The sequence below is a fragment of the Perca fluviatilis genome, chromosome 1 (genome assembly GCF_010015445.1).
Source record: "Perca fluviatilis chromosome 1, GENO_Pfluv_1.0, whole genome shotgun sequence".
Taxonomy (NCBI): Eukaryota; Metazoa; Chordata; class Actinopteri; order Perciformes; family Percidae; genus Perca; species Perca fluviatilis.
The window spans coordinates 17,879,863-17,896,888 of record NC_053112.1 but is presented as its reverse complement, the minus strand read 5'-3'; the positions used below and the strand labels follow the sequence as shown (position 1 = coordinate 17,896,888).

General features: G+C 40.6%; 1 protein-coding gene and 1 long non-coding RNA gene across 2 annotated transcripts; one reads left to right on the top strand and one right to left on the bottom strand.

Annotated features, from left to right (window-relative positions):
• Positions 1-1,190: 1,190 nt before the first annotated feature.
• LOC120556575 (solute carrier family 25 member 10) lies at positions 1,191-15,985 on the bottom strand. Its single transcript, XM_039796261.1, has 11 exons — positions 15,427-15,985; positions 8,255-8,374; positions 6,221-6,335; positions 5,850-5,898; positions 5,713-5,754; positions 5,580-5,623; positions 5,427-5,497; positions 4,439-4,531; positions 4,272-4,349; positions 4,086-4,142; positions 1,191-3,392 (listed from the first exon to the last, which is right to left on the bottom strand). Exons 1-11 carry the CDS (start codon positions 15,514-15,516, stop codon positions 3,291-3,293), a joined length of 861 nt encoding a protein of 286 aa, XP_039652195.1. The 5' UTR covers positions 15,517-15,985; the 3' UTR covers positions 1,191-3,290.
• LOC120556582 lies at positions 15,772-16,865 on the top strand. The gene is made up of 2 exons (XR_005638874.1): positions 15,772-15,908; positions 16,743-16,865. It is a non-coding gene; the product is annotated as an uncharacterized LOC120556582 (long non-coding RNA).
• The last annotated feature ends 161 nt before the right edge of the window (positions 16,866-17,026 follow it).

Sequence of the window (17,026 nt, the reverse complement as noted above, 5' to 3'; positions counted from 1 at the left end):
TTTGCTTCTTTGCTTTGTCTGTTAGTAACATGAATGGAACAAATGCTCGTGTTTGAAACTCAAAACGTTATAAAGTCGATGATTTTTACCTCTTCTTTTCACTCTTTATTCTCATTGTCTTGTTGGGTGAAGGGTGAACTGGAATTAAAACATTTGGAGATGTGATGTTCCTTTAGGCAGAACATATAGAATAAAAATGGGGACATCATAGATTAAAATAGACTTTATGAACAGAGCTTAATTAGTAATTCAACAGTCAAAATGAGGAAAACTCTTTTCTGATCCCTGCCAAGTACAAATCGCAAGCACAGTTATAATACAACCTTGACCTGAAGAAATTCAGTTTTATTTTCTAACCTTCTTTACAGATATTGAACTCAGCCTATTTGTCTGTATTTGTGCTCTTTAATATAAACATTGTACCTCCAGCATATCTTTTTTGTGTATCATTGATATGATACTGACAATGGTATTTTGTCATCCCATAAGGGAATATTTCTGTAATACTAGGTACTTGCATACATAAAAAAGCAGCAGTACAACAAATTGTGCAGATTTCAAGTCAGAAAACAAATTAGTGTTGGCATTTTTGAATATACAGCATTATTCATAATAATATGAAAAAAGTAAAGGAGAAATAGCTGTAGGAATAAACTGGTCCCTGTTAAATGTAATTGCTGCTGGTTCCTCCTTAAAGTCAAAGTATCACAATATGTCTACAGCCTGATTCTCTTTTTCCCTGCACACAAAGGCAGCATATGCCTTGACTGTGCAAAAATAGCAGTCCACACAGAGACATTAGGCTCACAAATTCCCACACATGCATGTGATGGTAGAGGTGAGTGCTCACAATCATTAACACTTTGCCTGTGATGGATAGTATTAATAAAGCATTCAACAGTAATGTTCATCTAGGTGGCGGAACAGAGTCACACTGCCACCATTCATCATTACAGCTGAATATCACCACTTAACTGTGGATGGTCCTGCCACATGGTGCATGCTGGGAGGCTGTAATTCTTCAAATTAAGAACTGACCAAAAGGTCTGCGGGCTGGTGTGAAAGACCAGCCGAGAGCTAACATTGAAGTATGTCCTTGTTCTGATGAGGGCAAATCCCAGAGGGTGAAGCTTGATTCAGCATCATCATACTACGAGCCTGTGGCAGCAGAAAACACCAAGATCACCCGGTTTGCTTTATGACGTGGATTTATGGAGAAACGACACAAATTATAATTACAAAAAATGTGGTGTGATTTAAAGCAATCTGATTTACTACTAAAAGTTCATAGAGGATGAAACAACACAAAAAACACACATTTCCCATTAGTATTTTAATTCCAAAATTATTAGTTAGTAATCTACAAAATACAAATTCACAACACCCGGAACTGTGGGTCCCTCCAGTTTAATTTCTGTGCATATGAATAAAGCTGGGCTTAACATTTCTTACTATGGCCAATAGTGTACAGTACCTCACATTATGGAGGGATTCTTGAGCATAAGAACATGCAGAATACAGTCATTATCTGAGGTTGCTCTAAGCTTGTGGCGCTACTTTTCTTTTTTATTATGCATCCTTGAATGAAAGTGCAGGGCCACACAGGATGCCCAAGAGAAGATCATTTTAAGTTGTTAGAATCAATATCATTCACACATTACTATACTGCCTCCTGGAGGACACATATTGTAAGGCAACATGACTTGACGAGGTCTGTCAACAGCGCAGGCACAGCACAGAGAATTCATTATTTCACTGACTCAAGGCCAAATGAATCATCAGACAATACCTGGCAAGAGTCTGCAGCATGTGTTTTTACGCAGCGTTTAGTCAGTATGAGTCCAGGGATTTTAATAAAGTGCCTTGTTAAACAGAGTAGCATCCTGAGTCATAAAGTCTGACATGCATTCAGCTAAACAAAACAGTAACATTACGGATGGAAATGCTACAGTACAGCAGTCCTCTACGTGCAGCTCTATTCAAACAGCAAGAACTTTTAAGAGATCAAGTGGTCATACAGAATTTCACTGGAACTGGGAAACTAAAACGAGCCACTGCCAAGAGTGTCTTCATCAGGAAGTCTGCTCTCTCCATTTCACAGTTTCCCTAAAAACTCCCTCCTTACTTAAAAACACGAAACAAACAAGCTTGGTCCTCTTCTCTAAAGATTTGACAGAGGAATGAAGGAAAGGAGAATCAGGTCAAAGTTAACAACATTTTAACCTACTAGTAGTTGATTTCCAGTTATAAAACATTAAATGAGTTAAGTAAAAGCAAACAAATGAACTGTTAAATCCAGGGTGCATCACATTTGGTCACCACTGTTGGGAATGATTACTACAGCATGTGTAATTACATAACGGTTTTGTTCATGTTTTAGTTACGGCTTTTGTGAAATATAGATTGGAAAGATTGGCACTGATGAGAAGGCTACACTGCGTTTGTTTGCATTTTGTACTTCTGCTATATCATAAACAGGGTCTAAAAGTAACTTGTTTTGTCCACTGGCCAAATGCCTAGTGAATGTTCAAATTTTACCAGCCACTAAATAGATAACCATCGTTTTTTGGCTGGTGAGCGAAGCAGATCTATCAGCCACTTGCATATTTTACCAGCATTTGGCTAGTAGATGGTGGTAATTTGGGACCCTGATCATAAACTCTGTCATGGCCTAATATGACACATCTTGCAGGAAACATCTTTTTAGGCCACAATCGTCGCACATTAGTTTGAGCTCTGAAGACACCGAACTATACTGGTAAACTGGGCTTAAGTACTGCTGAAAGTAAAAGATAAATTACAAAATCTGATCTGGAATTAGATCAAATCAACATTTAGTCGGTCTGTGAACGTCACAGATGAATTCTCAATCTCTGTACTTCTCATTCGGTCACGTAACTAACTCCGCCTGAAATTACACTAAACAACTACATTAAACATCTGCTAGAGCCAATTTGAATATTCTATGTCATTCTAATAACCCCATTTGAAGCACCATCACCATATTGATTAATCTATGCTGATAGAAGATAGTGTCCGTTAGTTCTAGGATTTGTCCCTTGTAGAAGTTGGTGCTCATGATAATCAAAGCCATTGCTAGCTGTGAGATGGAGTTAGAGCAAAAGTAAAAGGAAAACATACAGACGCCCAAAATAAACTACATGAGTCCCTTTCTCTCCTTCTTTTCTTGTAAATGCCAGGAGTAAGTAGAGTGATGCTAGGGTGTGGTGTGGCTGTGTTGGGGTGGGGGGGGGGGTCTTGAAGAGCGGCTGGTTGGTCACACAGCGTGCTCAGGAGATGATGCGGATGCCGAAGTTTTTCTTGAGCTGCTCTAGGAAGATGAAGGTGAGCACTGTGTGAGGAATCAAGCGGATCCCTGCAGGGACCAGACCCTGCAACAACAACAAACAAAAAAATCTATGTTAGATCACAGTTTGTAGTTTTGTAGTTTCCTACAATTACATCTATCAATTTAAAGCCATTATAATAAGTACTTTTGTATAAAACAGGTACTTTGTCATTAAGGTAGACTGCCAGTGAGCTTTTAATGTCAAGTACAATGTTGTACAACGTAGGAAAGCTTTTCTGCACACCTCTTTTGTCGGGCAGGTGCGTAGGATATGATCAAAAGTAGCAGATCAAAATTTTTAGGTAGTACTAAGTACAATGTTGTCAAATATCTTTTTGAAGTGATTTGACAGATTTACTGTTAATACTTTTTCATTGTTTAAAAGGAAGAATAAAGTTATTTGGAGCTACATCAGAAATGCTCCTCCTTCATGCCTCTGACTGGGAAGGTCTGAATATGTTTTGGATTAACAGCTGAGCTGGCAGAAGCATTGTAGGACAAAGTAAAGACATTTGCTCTAGCTTGCAAACCACAGGTAGACGGTTTTGTTAGCAGTGGTGTTGGAGAAAAAGGACCACATCAGTTATCATCACAAACATCCAAACCTGACCATTGCAACTAAGTTTATAAACTGCACAAAGTGCTACAGCTAACTGGCTGCTGTATAGCACAGAAGAGACGTGTCCATGCTTGTAGATATCGCTGATTAAAACGAGTGTAGGACCGGTTTTTTTACCTTGTAAAATGCCAGCGGACCAAGCTTGGCAGTTTCTCGTAAGCAATGCGTCACCCCCTAAAGAGAGAGACACCCTGGATTAGAATGAACACTTAGGACTGAAGAAGCTGGTCAACAGAACGGACAGAGGAATAAAAGGATTAAAGGAGAATATGAAGAGGGCTGGGGGGTCGGGGGTACACTCACTGTGTACTCTCCCTTTGAACTCATCAGCCTTGTCTTTAGAACATCCAGAGGTTGGCACAATAATGTGGCACAGCCTCCCTGCAGAGGAACACATCATCAGTTCACTAAAGAGTCCTATAATATTCACACCGTCTCAATCGAGCACAGAAATAAAACCTGATACTTACAGCGATGAAGCTGGAAAGAAAGTGTGTGAGTATGTTATCTCCCATGATGCCTGTTCCCAGAACGAGTTGCTTGGCCTGGTCATAACACGCCAACTAAAAAGGTAGGAAAAGATAAGGAGAGACATTTGTTTTGTTATTTTAATGACCAATCTAATCTGTGCTGATGTTACTCTTTACTACCTGAAGCCCCATTCTCAATACAGCGTGTCTTCCACATACCGGTGTGTAATGAGCTACAGAAAATAAAGCAAACAGCTGGCCTCTTATTACACATGGGGTCAGCTCTCAGACTGAATAAATTACCTCACTTTGTGGCACCCCTATGTCATAATAATTAACAATGACTCAAAAATCCACAATCCTTTACTCCTTCACGTTGCACTTGTATTGTAACTGTAAAATCATGGGAGACTCTTCAAAGTTATAGGTTTAGTGTGCAAGCAGCCTTCAACAATCTACTTCTAGTATATTTAGAGCATGCCCAGCGTTGTGCTAAGATACAATGTATTCTGTACCTTATTGTGTGGTCTACGGATAAATACTCTTTGACATTTGTGAACTAATTGGATGTGAGCAGTTGTATTAATACTACAGTCTGAAGTAAATTTCCTCCCGATATGCTTGCCAACACAGATTTTACAAAGTTAAGTGAGGCGGAGGTTATATGGATTAATGCATAATGCATTGTTTAAATAGAACCATGTGAACAAGCAGCATATTCATCTAGGAGATTGATTCAGCATTGATACATTAATCTACCTTTATTTAACTCAATTTCATTCTATTATCTTATTAAAAAGGACTTACAAATGGACTGGAGAGAGGAAATGATCTAAATTGTGATTGTGTTAGCTCAGATAGAATAAAGCACAATACAAATATAAAGTAACAGCCCCCCCACTGGCCTGATGATCCCTGGAGTCTCTTGAATACCTGCAGGCATTTAAAAGGACGTTTTAAAGTTACGCATTGTATATCTGGGACTTGCCTGTCCCACAGTGACCATCGCTCCTCTGCTGGACGCCATGGTGGCTCCTGAGAACAGTCTCCTCACACCCTCTGTGGGACAGGACACAGGTCAGACATGATGCCACTGTGTGCTTTACATTTAGTTACATACACTATATTGCTTTGGACTGACCTTCTCTGAAGACTCTGAAGAGCCCATCGATGGCATGTTTGTAGCTGAAAGGGGGGGAAAAAAAGGTTTCAATTACAATAAGATATTTACATCTAAACTGAAAGTTTTTAGCTACAGAAGTAACAACACTCACTTTCTCCTCAGTTCTGGAGGTAGTTTCATGTCATTCTGCATCCTAGAAGCAAAATCAAGTACAGATTGGTTTGCTTGTTTGAAATCATTTGAATTGTGTACATATTACTGAGAGTCTGAATTGTCAATTCATGTTACCTGACATTCACCATGTCTGCCGGCGTGCCAACAAACCCACCAGTGAAACCTGTTGGCAGAGAAACACAATCCTGTATGGGTGTCTGTGTGGGCGTTGAGAGAGAAGAAGCAGAATGTGTGTGTGTGTGTGTGTGTGTGTGTGTGTGTGTGTGTGTGTGTGTGTGTGTGTGTGTGTGTGTGTGTGTGTGTGTGTGTGTGTGTGCATTGAGAGAGAGAGAGAGAGAGAGAGAGAGAGAGAGAGAGAGAGAGAGAGAAAGAAAATGGGGAAGTAATATGAATAGGGTTTGTCTGTGATGTCTGTCTGATCAGTCAAACGCGACATTTTGACACCTTCAACACATATCAGAGAGAGTGTGTGTGTGTTTTCCCACCTCCAAAGGCTCCCAGCAGGACCTTCTGGTAAAAGGGCATGGGGCCCTGGCTTGTGCTGCCCATCATGTCCCTTACTGTCTCATAGATGGCAAATCTGGTGAGGGAATAGGACATCTGAGAGGAGAGGAAAAAAAGAATGAGTACTATTTAACATTTTCTTTTTTCAAACCACTAGGAGGAGACTTTGGCAATTAATTTATACTTTTTATTGATCCCCAGTTGGGAAATTACAATTTTACACTCTAGAACACACTACACACAGGCCTGAAATACACACACATGCTCAGGTCCTATACATGCACAAATGGAGAGATGTCAGAGTGAGGGGGCTGCGAGTGCTGGAAAGGCCCCCCCGAGCAGTCAGAGGTTCGTTGCCTTGCTCAAGAACACCTTGGCAATGCCCAGGAGGTGAACTGGCACTTCTCCAGCTACCAGTCCGCACTCCGTATTTCGGTCCGTATGGGGACTTGAAACAGCGACCCTTCGGCTCCCAACCCAAACACAACCAATATAAAAAAAGAAACTAAACCGGATGCATCGTTTACAGGATAAAACTTATCCTACTCTACTTCATCATCCAGTGGCTGTCTTTCATCTTTTCTTTCTCCCTGAAATCGTATATTGAATCTAATGCAACATTAACAGCCCTGCTGAACACACTGCTACCCTCCGATGCTTTATTCGGGTTTTATGGGTTAGCTTTATTGATTATTGATTTATTGATTATATAGCATTGACCTATTTATAGTATCCTGCAGCCACAAACCAACATTTTGGTGTGAGCCAATGGTGACGTCACACGGCCAGTATTACCACCAGGGTTGGGTATCGTTTGTTTTTTTTTCGATTCCGGTGCTAAATCGATACTTTTAAAACGGTGCCGGTGCCTAAACGGTGCCTGAACCGGTACTTTTCAATAAAGTTAAAAAAAAAGAAGAAGAAAAAAAATAAGGGTAGTAAACAACAGTCAGTTACTTGTTTATTGCTAAGGCCATGGTCAAAATTAAAGATTTAATAATAATGTAATAACTATAACAATAACTTATTTCACCAGTAAATTGCTGTTGAACCCCAGATGGGAAAGGGGTATTTTACAATTACTGTGAATGCACCACGAGGCAACCTGTTTTAAGTGAATGCACCGTCTGTGTTGTTTATATTCGGACAACGGGCAGCTGCAAGTGAACACACCGTCTGTGTTGTTTAATTCCGACAACGGCAGCTGCGAGAGTGAACGCACCGTCTGTGTTGTTTAATTCGACAACGGCAGCTGCGAGTGAACGCACCGGCTTTTGTTAGTGTGCTAATTCGACGGCGCAGCTGCAAGTGAACGCACCCTCTGTGTTGTTTAATCGACCCACCGGCGCAGCTGCAAGTGAACGCACCGTCTGTGTTGTTTAATTCCGACCATATAAACATACTGTATATCTATGAATTGCGACAACGGCAGCTGCTGCGGCTGCAGAGCGGACTGTTACATCCGCGGTTCGTTGAGTCCTCCACAGTGAATTACAGTCACACTTGACACTGTTTTAACGTTGCGGTTAGCATTTTCGGGTGTTTAATCCAGCTGCTAGCTAAAGGTAGGCTAACGTTACATGCTGTCAGGTGTAGTGTAAAGTCAAGCAACCGAAATGAGGCAACGAAACTTTCGTTCTTATTCGGTCCTGTATTACCGTCTACGTCGGCACCGGTTCCCCATTGGCACCGAAGTTCGGTACCCAACCCTATTTATAAATAAAGATTATAAAAAATTTTTTTAATTTTATATATATATATATATATAAATAACGGAGTTTCAAAACTAAAAAGAAAAGGGAAACATTTTTTCTTAAAGTGCTTATGAAACCCTCCAAATCGTTATGTCTGCAACTTTTTATTGCTAACATCTTGGCAAGGTCTCCCTTGCAAAAGAGGTTTCCACCCTCAGTGTGACTTAGATACAGTTTTAAACAACATAAAATAGAAATGACAAACTATTGAAAACATTAGCATACACAGGCTCGGGAACAGTTTTAGGCATGCACACATACCTGTCTACAAAGGGAGGCAGAGAGGCCATTGTAAAGAGCCAGCACACCATCGTTCTTCACCACATGAACGGCCATCCCCATCATCCTCTTCTTCACCTCCTGCTGTGTCTGCAGGTGTACCTGGAAAGACAGTCATGTATTAGCATTGGTGTCATTTTTAATACCAAGTTGGGCACTATCGTGACATAATAAAGAAAAAAATGCGACAGAACACAGACACATTTCTTGTGGTGTTATACCTTACCCAGCAGTTCACAGATTTGGGCAACGAAATGTGTCAAACAGCTACACGTGTCACCTCTTTAATACTGTTGTTGTGTTCATTTATAGCCTCAGAGGCCTAGTGGCAGATTGGTAGAGAGTGCACTTGGGGACAAAAAGTTTTTGTTTTAAAAGTTCAAATCTAATAATGGAGACCTTTTGATGCTGCTGCAGTGTTTATTGATGTTTATCAATAACATCTTAAGTGTTAGTGTTGTATGTTTGTACCTAACAAACGTAGCTTTATAGCAGTTATGTCTCGTAATATATGATAAAGGGTTTGGATTACCAATCCCTTCCTTATTTTAATTATTCTGTCCATTTTCTGTACAGTGAGTACAGAACGTTCCTCGTCAGAGGTGATCGGCAGCTCTCCAGCGTGGCCTTTGTCCTCTTTTCCAAATACTGTAAGTACTTGAGTTTGAAGGCCACTAGGTTTTTTTTTGTTTTTTTACATTCACATTACAAGCCTTTCTTAAATTTACATAAACTTTACCCTCACTTTGTACTGCGAGTCATAGCTCATTAAATATTTGTAACAATTATCTTTTCATAATTTTGAACATACAAACATTTGAGTGTCAAACTATAGCTTAAAATGATGCCTCAGTTCCCAGTGAATGGAAGTGATACAATATTACATTAGTTATCACATTAGTTATGAAAGGAAGACCACATAGAATAGCCAAAATGTATGTTATCTGGTCAAAGATAGTTCTGAGATACAGTAGTTTTGGGAAATTGTAGTGTTTTTCCACAGGTTCTGCCATGTAATTACTCACAAATGCTTAAAGTGCCCATATTATGAAAAAAACACTTTTTCTGGGATTTGGGGAGGTCTTTTGTGTCTCTGGTGCTTCCACACACATACAAACTTTGAAAAAAATCCATCCATGCTGTTTTGAGTGAGATACGGTTTCTGAATGTGTCCTGCTTTCAGTCTCCTAGTGAGCTGTTCAAAATCGGCCTCGGACTGTGACGTCACAGTCCGAAATGAGCTGGCTAACCACAACTGTTAGCTCGTAGCGTTAGCGTTAGCATGCTACGTTGTTCTCAATAGCAAAGCACTGCTACAACACACACAAGTTCACCATAATCTACAAAAGAACTACTTACATGTGCGCCCTCATTTAGAAGTCTCCCAGCTAATCCTGCCTTGTAACTGACCAAAGTTGGAGAAACAGCCTTTCTTTTACTGTCTCTAGAGTTAGCTAGCTGACATGCTCTACATCTGAGCTACTGCGGTGAGCGCGAAAGTGCAACCAAAGATAGTAGTGAAGAAGAAGATGAAAAGAGGTCTCAAGGCCCGTTCACATTGTGCAGCGCAAGAACGGCGCAGCGCGCGCTTATGAAACCCATTATTGTCAATTGGCTTGCGTGGCGCAAAATCATTCAGGTTTGTTTTAGCTATGTGAAATCAACATGGACATGTCTTCACTAAAAACAGTGAGTGCATTTCTTAAAACAATTGGTGTTAATGGCACCGCATAGTGACTGACCTGCAAAAGCGTGTATTTAGATTGAAATCTTTTATGTGTCCAAAGCAAGTATTTATACCCATGACCCAATCAAACTGACCAGTCCTTACGCCATCGTTTATACCAATATAGTGAAACTGCTTTGTGTTGTTGTCCATATTTAACAGTTCACTCTGTAAGAATAGTGTAATGAACAATGCACATGAAAGGGAGCACTATTCCCTATGTGACACATTATTGTCATCTCTGATCTGAGAAATGTGCCAAAGCAACTGGGAAGAAGTGTACTGTTTTGAGCTGCGAAAACCAAATACCAAGTTGATATACAGCTCCAAACAGGTATTTGTAGGATATATTTGTATGTTTATATGAAGTAAAATATGTTTGGACTGATTGACACAAGTTATGTTCGTTTTCATTGTAGTTCACATATAGGTATTTAGGTATATGGCCGTTACACAGAATAACTACCCATTTACAAGTTGTGTAAGCTCCAGTTTTGGAGGAATTAATTGCACATATGCATTAAACAGTGTTTTCCAGAGTATGAATGAATGATGATGAATGTATGAATTCAGGCTCATGGCTTACCTTTATTATACCCAACTGCAATAACTGCAGACATCTCGTATGTTAACATGCAATGACACAGTGTTGACATGCAACATTTTATTTAGAAATGAAAACCCATTCATAACCCATCCGCAAATCGTGAGGCCCGACTCTCGACCGCAGACTGTCTGCTCCCTGTTGAGCCAAAACTACCCCTGGAACCGGTCACAGCGAAAGTAGAGCTCCTGCAGTCGGATTCCCCCAAAAAGCGCTCTCTGGACCTGAGGGTCTTGCGTGCCCCACAACCTTCTTGCTGCTGCTGCTGCGGGTGCCTTCCTCTGTCTTCTCCTCACACCCAGGACAAGTGCCAAGGCTTTCTTTTGGTTCAAAGACACAAATCTCTACTGTGTATCCTACATAATGTTGCATACTGCTCATCTGATGTAAACACCGGACGCAGACGTGACGTGCATTCAAATATTGGCGCATGTATGACGTAAATTTCACGCCCGGCGGCAAGCACAACAAATATATTTGGGAATAGGACAACCTAGCAGCACATGCCGCGCATTACGTGAACGGGCCCTCACTCTGTAGCTAAAACAGAAACCAGGTGAAAAGAGGATCTGCAGCAGTGAGAGAGCTGTGCAGTACAACAAAAATATGGTGTTTTTTGAAAATTAAACCATGTAAACCTATTCTGGTAAAACCTTAAAATACAGTTATGAACCTGAAAATGAGCATAATATGGGCGCTTTAATACTACTAAACAAAGTACTCAGTGTTGATGGGAATGTCAGTTTTGCAGGTGTTGAAATATTGACCTGGATGGACTGAAAACGTTCAGTCAGTGGGATTCATCCTTGGGCGGAAAATAATAAAAATCATTTTATTTTAAAAAAAAGCTACACTTTTCAAGCATTTGGCACAAAGTGATTTCCAGATTAAAAGATTTAGAGGATATGAATTAGGGATCAGAAACCCACGTAAACACGTTGCACAATAACATCAGGGAATTTAATCCAGACGTATTGAGTGCTTTGGTATTTTCTCTAAAGCTCTGATAAAGGGAACCACAAAGTAAGTACTGCAAGCATGTAAAGCCATCAGCAAGCTAATGTGTAACAATCGCGCACACACATCGTGGAGAAATATTACACCCAGATGAGTTGATTGAGAAGTGTCTGGCTACAAGATAGTTTTTTAGGTGAGGTCAGAAAGATGCTGTTGAGGACAACAATAGAGCAGCCTATCTGGTGGTGTAATGGATGACTGGGTTTACACAAACAAGGAACATGTGATATGTGTTTGGTCAGGCCCCATTTCCCTGCTGATAACCACATTCACTTATTCTCTTCTCTATACTACATCCTGCTAAATGTAGATGCCCTGCTGTTAGCTTTAACAGGAATGTGCTAAGGGTGCATCATTATGAAGCTATTCACTTTTTAAGTTTCCATGTGTGTTTTTTACACAATGAGGGTAAAACTATTTTAAAATGTCCTTCATGAGTGAGGAAAGATCTTTGTCTTGATCATCATACATATGGTCTGTTTGCTCATAGATTCATTTCATGCTACAATGGTAGCTCTTAGGGGAATCTGAGTAAAATAGTTGCCAGGAGGAGGTGTAGTGGAAGTTTCCTTTGCAGCAGGGGGGGAAATTTCAGAGTTTAGTAAATTGAAACAAATAAGATAGACTGAGACTAAAATTAAAAAGGATATATTTGCAAATATAGGAGCAACATGATTTCACAAAATGCCGCAGCCCAGTGTGGAGTCAGTGTCTCAAATGAGTGAACAAGAACACTAGGCTTATATGAATCTTCAGAGTGACAGCACACACGCACTTGGCTTGGTATGACCCTACAATTTGTACATGCCATCTGATACACATGCAGACAATCAGAAAAAACACAAGAGACATCTCAGAGCCATTTCGCCTCCTCCTCCCTGTACGATAGTTTTAGGGTGACCTTGTAGCCCCTATCTGTTCAGACAAACAGTGCTCACATTATGTTCCAGACTGGACGTCTCAGCAGTTAGAATCAAAATCTGCATGTGGGAAATGATATCAACTCTTTCAGCATTTGTGAGAGAAGTAAAGTACGAATTAAACATAAAAATATAAGGAATTAGGCTTAAATGTAATTTTCCCATTACAGAGGTTATATTACAAAAGACTAAAAAACAAATGTGCTATTTAGTCTGCAGAGTACAACTGGGTTGAAGGGTGGGGGGATGGAGAGAAACGGCCTTCAGTGATCCCTCTATATTTCTGAAAATCCTAGACATGGTTGTGATCGTTACTGCTTTCTGATTAGCCTGTGTTTGTATTGAAATAAGAGGGTGCTGCGGCCCGTCGTACGGGTTGAGCAGAGGCTGCACAGTTTGACCAGCGGGCAGCGGCCGGGCAGCGGATGGTGTTGCTAAGAACTTGCAATGTAGAACTATTATAGACCGGCCCTCGCGGCCTCAAAACACTACCGGCCCACCGGGAAAAGTCCCGACTCTCCCGATTGCCACTCCGCCTCTGACTGACACATAAGTGCTAATAGCATCTACTTTGATCAAACATCAACTGCAGTGTTTCCCACACATAGACTCATTTCTGGCAGTGCGCCACAAGAATCAACACCAGCTGCCACATATTGCGTTTTGTTTTTCAATTTAATTTTTTATTTTATTTTTTTTTTAAACGCTATTTAAAACATACAGCGTATTCGTGATAATAGTTATACATGCTCAACCCGTACGGCGGGCCTCAGCAGCCTCTTATTTCAATACAAACAAGTAACACAAGATACTACTTTTTTTTTTTCAGTCACCAACAGAACGGACAGCTAACAGACTGTGAGGGGATATTCGTTAAATTTGACAAAAAGTGTATTGGATTAAAATCGCATAGTCCACATTAAGGTACCTTAAAAACCTTCCCACTCAAATGCCACAACTGCATCAAAAAACTGAACATGGACATGATAAACATATTCTTAAATTTAGTGTGACTTTCTGAGGATATCATTATCTCTGATGACCCAGTATTTCCCACAGATTAGAAGGCAATTTGTGGCAGGGGGAGGAGCTGTGTGTGTGTGTGTGTGTGTGTGTGTGTGTGTGTGTGTGTGTGTGTGTGTGTGTGTGTGTGTGTGTGTGTGTGTGTGTGGCAGGTGTTGATAGACCAATTTGTGGCAGTGCGCCACACTATGTGTGGGAAACACTGTGACCATCAGTAATAAACAGTCATAAATACATTTGGAAATTATAGAAAAGAGACGCTCCTTATATAAGCTGCAGTTGTCTTAATTTCAACATTTTCTATAAATCAATTTGAGTCTCTTAGATTTAAAAGAAAATCCTCAGTGTTGCAAATGAAAACTTTTCATCCCACCCAAGGATGGAAACCATAAACCAAGAGCCCCACTCAGAAACAAGATCCAAGGAATGTTAAACAGTAGGTCCACTCCACTGTCATTTAAGATGCTGACAGTGGGTTTGCATTTGTTATTGTCATGTACGGTATAAATCAGATTATGAGAATGTCCACGGACAACTTCAGAACAGTAATATTTATGAAAAGTTCACAATGGAAAATGCTTACTGCTCAGACAGGTTGTTCTTGTCGTTGAAGGATTTTACTTTTTTTATCTTTTAATAGATTTTGTCAAAACTCCAGGGAATCCACCAAGTACTGGAGGCGAAAATCAAGTTTTGTGGTTTTGTAGATAAATGAAAATGAGTCTCACCCTCGTTTTAAAGTCAGACTGTTTGACCCAGATCACGTGCACCCAATCTGGATTTCTAGTCATCTTAAAGGCCTGGTCACAATAAAGAGGTTGCTCAGTCAACATTTAACCAGAATTTACTTTCCAAATCAAGTGGGGGGGGAATTAATATGTTTAACAGCCATGATGCTGGCCTCTTTCCTCTGGATAATCAGAATATAGAAAGAAACACACTTATGTTAATTGTGCTTTACTACTACTACACGTGTAGATAAAAAATGATATATGCAGTAAATGGAAAAGAAATTACTTTACAAAAGGACTTTATGAGCATCAAAGCAACTAAATCACCAGAGGACAGTTTTACTGTAATGTAACTATTCCGGCCTTGTCCACATAATTACACATCGCATGACTGCCTGAGGAGCAGTTTGTGTTATGAGGGTCATGTGCTGCTGTCAATGCAACCGAAAGAGAGGTGCAAGTAAAGCGAAGGATTGTGGCATTAGTTAGAGATGTAGCCTACTAATTAACTCCTCTGTGCAGCACAGCGAGGCAAAGATTAACAAGACTGAACATGCATGATCCCACTGACACACAAACACATATTATGACAGGCTGCTTATGAAAGGTAAATCACATATTCCCTCTGGGTCAGTGTGACCTAACAATTACCATCTATTTACCTCAAAAAAACATGACTACTAATTGTAAAATGAAAGCTACATTGGGCCATTCCGTGTACTTTAAAATGAATCCAACAATGACTTTATATTATTTGTCCTACATCACAGGCAGTTTAATAGTTAGGCGAACCAGCTTGGACTTGTCCTAACCTGTGCCCTAGATATTTGAACAGCCTTACACATCCTGATAGACATGACAGTGATGCCATAGAAGACATGTGATACCTCAGAGCATGGCATGCCCGCTAAAAGCTCACTGCAGCTACTGCACGTACACAGGGAAATCTGATACAGTAATGTGATGAGTGGCCCGGAGATAAATAACTGTAATGTAGCCTGTCTTGTAGGACTGCTGCTGGAAACAGCTGTAGGGCTCCGGGCCTGCTCTCCTAAATTACACAACAGCGGAGGGTTACACACACACACACACACACACACACACTGCCTGCCTGTTCCCTTCAGCTCACCGACCTTGAGCAGATCCAGGGGATGTGTGCAGCATGCTGCTCCGCAAGACGCCAGCCCACCGAAATACCACCGCGACATCCGTTTCTCCGTCATGGTTCCGTTCTCTGACGTTGTCCGATGCAGCTACAGCGGTGACTTCCTTCTTCCCAGTCCGCCTTCGACACGCTGCGCGCCTGCTCTGTCCGCTTCCTGGCCCGCACGGTGTACCGCTGGCAGTAGCTTGTGGTCTACAGGACGCGGATAACCTCGTTAATCTTCAAACATTCCGATAAGAGACTGCACCACGGACCGGGGGACTTTGGGCTCCTGTAGCATCGCGCACACACACGCCACATTACGTGTGTGTGTATGTGTGTGTGTACACGTGCGTGCGCGCGCGCGCTGTCTGCTGTGTTTGGGCCACGCGGAGAAAAGCGTAGAAGAGAGCAGCCAATTGTCTCTGTGAACGGCGGAGCTGCCTACCCGCCCGCCCCGGGTTTCGAGATGTAAGGTCGAAAGCCCCGAACAGTACAAACTTACACACGGCCCACTTTCACCTCGACCAACTGTCATGCGGGTTTTAAAGTGATACGCATCCTTCCTGCAGCTGCAGAGAGTGAAAATATACACTACTGTCTCTTTAACGGGATTATAGAGTGGGCTACTTTCTCAAACGTGCAGGAACTTCAGTCAGTCAAGATTATTTTTTTAAATGTGCTCTAGAAATAAACTTCGCTTATTTCTATTCGCTGTTACAGCGAATAGAAATGATTGAAGATAATCAAGTCTACAGCGTTAATTAACACATATGGGACACCAAGTTTGTTTTATATCGCCTCAAGAAACCGCGTCATTTGAAAGATTAAAGAAGAAATTTAACACGAAAAAAATGGATCTTACATACTCATTTCAGGTTATTTAAAGAAAGTTAATAAAATCATGAAAAACAAGTTATTGGTAATAGCCTAAAACAGAGGTTTGAACATGGGCCTATTTTATTTTAGATTATTTTATCTCGTTGAAGAATAAAAACAGATTTATACAACTGGTTGTTTTATTATTGTATCTGAGGCAGATGTCATTTCTCCCATTAGCAGATTTGTTGGTAAGAAATATGTTTCACTTCATCTAAAAAAAAAAAGGAGAAAATTTCCACACCCTGAAAATATACTTAGTGTTTAAATTCCAAAGCAAGGTCTTCATCAGGAAAGTTACAGACTTGTTTGTTCTTTTCCAAGATAGAGGAACTTTTAGCACAGTCCAGAGAGCAGCAGGTCTTTTCATGCAGTCCTTTTGCCTTTAAAACAAGTCTTAATCTGTACTTCTGTGTTGTGTTTTAGCAGGGCAGCAGAGACTACATAAAGACACTGTTGGATTTATATCTTTTCTTTTTCCTGGCTGGCTGTTGGCACCATGCTGTGTCCGTTTCTGTAATAATGTCTCCAATAAAGTTGTCTATTAAATCAAGTGTATGTTTTTGAACAAAAAACAGGTTATACAACACTGTTGTAACACCTCAACCAAAGCAACTACAAAGTAAATAAGGGCTTATCTTATAGGTGTAACATTTTGTACATTTTTAGATGAGCACCGATTTTAGCAGAAAGATTAACAGTCATAATAT

Bases quoted from the DNA above. Each gene is read 5' to 3' on its own strand.
- LOC120556575 (XM_039796261.1), bottom strand. From the start codon at position 15,516: ATGACGGAGAAACGGATGTCGCGGTGGTATTTCGGTGGGCTGGCGTCT. The intron at 5,755-5,849 runs GTAACATGAATT...TTTTGCTTCTAG, and splicing joins GCAGACATGGTGAATGTCAG to GATGCAGAATGACATGAAAC. The intron at 3,393-4,085 runs GTAAAAAAACCG...TTGTTGTTGCAG, and splicing joins GTCCGCTGGCATTTTACAAG to GGTCTGGTCCCTGCAGGGAT.